Source organism: Choloepus didactylus, chromosome 11 (assembly GCF_015220235.1).
Source record: "Choloepus didactylus isolate mChoDid1 chromosome 11, mChoDid1.pri, whole genome shotgun sequence".
NCBI lineage: Eukaryota > Metazoa > Chordata > Mammalia > Pilosa > Megalonychidae > Choloepus > Choloepus didactylus.
This window is the reverse complement of record NC_051317.1, coordinates 41,358,500-41,364,499: the sequence shown is the minus strand read 5'-3', so window position 1 is coordinate 41,364,499 and position 6,000 is coordinate 41,358,500. Positions and strand designations below refer to the sequence as shown.

Here is a 6,000-nt window from a genome sequence, read left to right as displayed (position 1 = left end):
AGTGTGTTTAGCCAACCAAGAAGTATGAAAAGTTGGCGACACAGATGACATTATTATTCTGTTGCTTTGTTACGACTGTTGTTGTTTGGGGGTGGGGAGGGATGGGGTGTGGAGGTTTGGGGTGAGGCAGTTTCTAATGACACTGCCATTAGCCTGCTAAGGTACCCCTTTTGTGAGAAGAGAAACTGCCTACAAATAACCTGAATCAAAAAACAACAAAAAAACAACAACAAAAAAAACGGTTTCCTGTAATAGAAAGGTGTGGCTTTTTTTCCTTCTTTTCTTTGACCTTGATTACCCATTAGAAATTAGAAGGGGGCAGAAAACAGATTCCCAAGAACCTTCCTGGAAGAAATAGCTGTCATGGTGGGTGTCCTGTGCTTACATAGGCTGCTTTTTTTTTTTTTCCTTTCAACATTTTGTTTCGTTCACGTTCATATGAAAATAACAACGGGCGGAAGCTGTCCCTTCAGAAGAAGGCGGGGTTGGTGTGCTCGATGACGCAGCGCTTGCAGTGGCGCTTTACAAACCGCAGGGCCTCTACGGAGACCTCGCAGTCCTGGACGTTCAGCATCTGCAGGTCAAAGCAGTTGGCCGCCACGATCTGCACGCCTTGCCCGGTGATGCTCTCGCACGACTTGAGGCTGAGCCGCTTGAGATTAAAGCAGTTCAGGGCCAGGCACTCCAGCCCCGTGTCGGAGACCAGCGGGCACTTGCCGATGTCCAGAGACTTGAGCTTGGCGCAGTTCTTGGCGAGGTACTCCACGCCGTGGTCCGTGATGCCCTCGCAGCCCCGCGCGTTGAGGTAGCGCAGCTTGCCGCAGTACTTGGCGATGTAGCGGATGCCCACGTCGGTGACGCGGCCGCAGTGGGCGATGCTGAGGTACCGCAGGCGCGACTCCAGCTTGGCGATCTCGCGCAGGCCGAAGTCGCTGACGAAGCGGCAGTCGCTCACGCTCAGCTCCTTGATGGACGTGCAGTAGATCATCAGGTAGCGGAGGCCCTCGTCGGTGAGGCGGACGCAGCGGCGCAGGTACAGGTGGGTGAGCTGGGTGCAGTGCGCGGCGATGGTGTGCAGGCCCTCGTCCTCCAGCACGAAGCAGTCCGTCATGTCCAGGTAGCGGATGGAAATCTGTTTGCCATGCAAGGGGGACAGTTTAATGGAGGCCTCCCGGGTCAAGCTGATGCAGGTCACTTTGGAGCACCCTACACAAAGAGACAGAACACACGCTCAGAGCCCCCACTGAGAGTGTCGGGGGAGGGGAGGGGGGTTGTGTGCCTCACCTGGGGCCCCGTTACTGTTTCCTCTCCTGCCCCCAAGCCTGGTCCCAACGTTACCTCTTCTTGTCTTGCCTCCCATGGAGAAGGAAAGCAGGGATGGGTTTTCCATATTCATTTTATTATTGAAATATTATGATTATCTGTGCATAAGAGGGATTCATGGGCTTTAGAATCAGAAAGGCCAGGGTCCCCAGTTCCTGATCTATCACTAGTTGCCTGACAATGGGCAAATTCATCCTACTGAATGTTTTTTGTCTTAAAATGGGTATAATGATATTTCTTACAAGGTTATTTGTGAAGATGAAATGGAACAACATGTCTAACCTTGACCCTGGAAAGTTCTGGGAACTCAGTAAACATTAGTTCTTACCCACGATGGTCTGGTAGCTCCTGGTCCAAAGAAGTGAGATGCAAGAGAGAAGGTTTGGGACATGACCTTGGGGCATGACCTCGTGTTGCAGAAAGAGCACTGGGTTGGGAGTCACATCTGGGGTCAAGTCTCCTTTTTATGGCTTTCATTCAGGAGGCTTACCTTTCTGACTCTACAGGCTCTCCCTTCTATGAAATGGGAATAGCTGGCAAGTCTACTTCATAGGGATATAATGGCATACAATGAGATTTTGTGTGTGAACCTACCTTGACAACTGTATGGGAAAGCCAGGTGTAATTTTCCAACCATCGAATCTCAGGATTCAATTCAACCCACATTGGTCTGGCAAGAACAACTGTGCCATCTGGATTAATGCTGCAGACCCTCAACCAATCTCCCTGCCGTGCCCAGCCCTTCCCCCTACAGTCTTCTCCACCCAGGTGCCAGAGCGATCCTGGAAAACACAACCCAAATCATGCTACTCTTCCTCTCAAAGACTCCCATTGGCATCCCTCTCATTCTGAGTGGAAAGTCTGAAGTATAATTGGGTTTCTAAGCACTCTCAAGATCTGCCCGCACCCCTGTCCTCTCTGATCTTACCTCTTACCTTGCTTCTCTGGATCATGCTGCACTGCCACACTGGCCTGCTTGCTGTTTCCCAAACACCTCAAGTACTCTCCAGCCTCAGGGTCTTTGCCCTGGAAGGGGTTTCCCAAAGAGCCCCAGTGCACCCTCCTCCACTTTCTTTAGAATTCTGAGCAAATGTCGGTTTAGTGGACAACACTCCCCTGACCACCCCATAATAAACTAGCATCCTTTCCCTTATTCCCCTCTAGTTCCATCACCTTTTATAACTCTGTGACATATATTTATGTGTTCAATTTTGTATTTGCATTCTCCTCACTCTGGAAGGTAAGCTCCTGACAGAGATTGTGCACAGTTCAACTGCCATATCTCTCATATCTGGTTCACAGCTGGTGCTTAGTATTTACTGAATGAGTGAATGATGAATTAATGAATGAGTAATAGAGAGAATAGAGTCTTCTATGGGAGGACCCAGATGGGATAATCCAACTTTCAACATTTGAAGTGTCCTCAGGACTTTGACCTATGCTGGACTATGTCTACGATGAAAATAGTTGTCACATTTTATAGTTAATTATACTACTTTTGATTTGTCTTGAACTATGCAGTTTACAAAGAGCTTTTCTAAACATTTTCTTACCTGATTCTTAAAACAACCTTTTTTATAGGCAAGGGATTTAATGCCCAGGCAGATATCTTTTAAATACTTGCTAAACACTGTATCAGATCTCTCTTTTCCCTAAAAATATATATGTATAAATGATATATTTCTATATCATATATAATAATCTTTCTATATCATATATGAAATATTCATCTCATTGCATATTTTAAGTCATTAAATATTATCTATAAATATGTACAGTATATTTATGATAAATAAAAATACCAAATGTGCACATAGCAATAAGTATTATAAAATAAATGCATATATATAAATATAAATATAAATATAAATATATATATATATATATATATATATAATTCTACTACATAGACTCTCTGTATATGTATTTTTTCATTTTTGAGAATCCCTCTGGCAGTTCTAAAGCCAGGTGCCTCACTCCAGGCATGCCACACCTTGGCTGTTCAATGCAATATCCCAGGCTTCCGAGCAGCCACACAATAGTGATGAAGGGGCCTTTCTCCCCACCTCTTGGCAATGTGCCCAGGAAACTCTTAGTAAAATTCAGGTCCTGGAAATAATCAGGTTAAAAAAGCCCACGTGCTACCAAGTCAAAAAATTTCAGTAAGGAAGAAAAGCACACAACCCAGCACTGGAGAACCCAAGTGGAATTTGTCAGAGGCTCTCCAGAGGCTCAATGGAGATTGAGCTCCCAGGTCCTGCTTTTGTGGAGGGTGGTTGGTATCCCTCAACCTTAGCTCTGAAACCCCCCTTCATTCTGAGTTTCCTTCTTTGGCTGACTGCAATCCTGTTCATCTTATAAAGGCAATTACTGAATTTTGGTTTACAGTAGTGGCTGCCTGTGAAGACACTTTGTTTTTCAAGATCACAGACAAACTCATTCTAAATATTTTGCTCAAGTTCCTCCCCCACCCCCTTTAAAAAAAAAATCTCTAACAAAATATCAATCTGCTGTATTCCAGGAAGTATACTGTATTGGGTTCAAGAAAATACATATTTTGATTTGAAACAGGGTCACCAATTTAATGAAATACCAGTTTAGTTCAGTTTTGGTGAGGAAACTTATTTTGATATGCTTATATTATTTTAGATCAATAATTTTTAATTGTAGGTTTAGTCTAATTCTTTAGATTTGCTATATTTTGGCTGCAAAGAACATAAATTGGTTTGCGGCTCAGCAGGTAATATCTATGGCTAGTTCATACATTCTTTCATTATAGGTATGGAAAGAATATTATAAATCATCCAATTTAATCTTTGTTTTTAAAAGATGAGGCATCTCAAGCCCAGTGAGATTATGTGATATGTAGTGCTAGACTTGGAGAAATGTTTCTTTACTCCCAATCCAAGCTTTCAGTTATAGGAAGGGAGGTAAGAAATGACTAGGATGTAGCATAAAATTGATGAATTACATGTGAGGTCTCTAGAAGATGTGCCATCATGGAGTGAGCATTTGGAAATCTTCATGGAAGTGGTAATATCTAAGGGGATACTTGAAAGAGAAGAATAATTTGGATGCATAGGCATGGAGTAAAAGGTAGCCTAGGTAGTGAGGTAATAGCACGAGTAACTCCAAGAGGTATAGAAGCATGGGACGTGACCATGGAGGAGAGAGTGTTGTGCACAGGTAAAGCGGAGGGTGCCCAAAAGGAAGTAACAGAAACTAAGACAGGAATCATGTGTTGGGGTCAGATCATAGGCGCCTGCTGTAACAACTAGGCAAAGAGTAAGAATATTATTTAATGGGAATGGACATTGGATTGACCAGATCTGTGGAGTTTCTTCAGTTAATTCCAGATTTGGTTCTGCTTTCATGAAAATGCTCTCCTTACCACTTCCTCCCACTATTGGGGTGACATCTCTACCTTCTTTGGAATGCAGGATGGTTAAGGCAACAGAGACCAACTGCTGACCTCCAAGCTTTTTCAAAACAATGACAAGAACAATAACAACTACGATTTATTAAGTTCTTATTTTTCTTATTAGAGCTTACCTGTGAGGACTTAACATGTATTAAGTCATTTAATCTCCCCAACCACCCCATTTTTACTGGTTAGGAAATTTGAATCACTGCACTACAACTTCCTAAAACTTGCTTAGAGTGTTAACCAATGGCAACTCTGCTTGAACCTTTTAGAGGTCAAGATGACTACTTAGGGCTCTAACACTCTTTGTTCATTTAATTACAACATCATAAAGTGCAAAAAAAAATATGCCTTGTCTTGCTATAAACCTCACAATGAACTGAGAGAAAGGAATCTGGCAATATGCGAATACCCAACTGCAAACCCCAATGATGTTCTGCCTCCTTGTGCTCAGAAGACAGACTCCCAGGGGAACACTTAGGTGGCTGGGGGGTGGGTGGGAAAGGTCTTACTTGGGTGATGCTTGGACTGGGGCTTGAGCAATGAAAATACTGTTAAGAGAGCTGGGGTGAGTGGAGAATGGCATGCCAAGTCAGAGAGGTATCCATACACCCTAGTATGTGCAGGCATGATATATTCTGGGGAAATGCAAAGGGTTCAGTAGGAATTTATGCAGGAAAGGGATGAGGTTTGAGCCTGGGCAAGAGCAGCTCACAGAGGGTCTAATAGGCTTGGCTGAGGAACATGAATTTTTCCTGTAGGTTATGGGGGTGCGGGGGGCATTGGAGATTCACCCTGAATGGTCCAACTTGTAGTGCGAGAAAAAAGTCTTTCTGGAGTTTGGTTATGTGGAAGGTGAGTTTAAGGGTTGACAAAGGAGAATGATTTGTGAGGCAAGAATCCAGTTAGTGAGGGAAAAGGGATGGACTCAAGGTACTGAGAAAGTAGAATCAACTGATACCCCTTGTTTCGGTTTCTATGAACATTGGATCCTACGTGGCCCTTTAGAGAGGCACATGAGGAAGCTGCACAAATATATCTGAAACTGGAAATTGGTCAGGTTGATAAAGAGGAAAGCTAGCAAGCCTTCACTAATGTTCGTTAAGAGAACAAGGGGGACCCACTCACTCTGGCTAGAAACCCCAAGAATTTCCATCCTAGAAAGTCAAAGCAGTTTCTATTTATTTTTTGAATTTCAAAAAGACCCCAGAAGACAGGTCCTAGTTACTGTGTAGTCTGTCTAAGGGTACATG

General features: G+C 43.6%; 1 protein-coding gene across 2 annotated transcripts in view; it reads right to left on the bottom strand.

Annotated features, from left to right (window-relative positions):
- Positions 1-349: 349 nt before the first annotated feature.
- Positions 350-6,000, bottom strand: part of FBXL7 (F-box and leucine rich repeat protein 7) — a 444,772-nt gene continuing 439,121 nt past the window's right edge. The window contains exon 4 of one of the 2 annotated variants that reach the window (XM_037798899.1): positions 350-1,206. In XM_037798899.1, coding sequence (XP_037654827.1) covers positions 470-1,206 — 737 coding nt within the window. In that variant the 3' untranslated portion in view covers positions 350-469. The remainder of the gene's footprint in view (positions 1,207-6,000) is intronic. The other variant, XM_037798900.1, reaches the window with a different exon arrangement.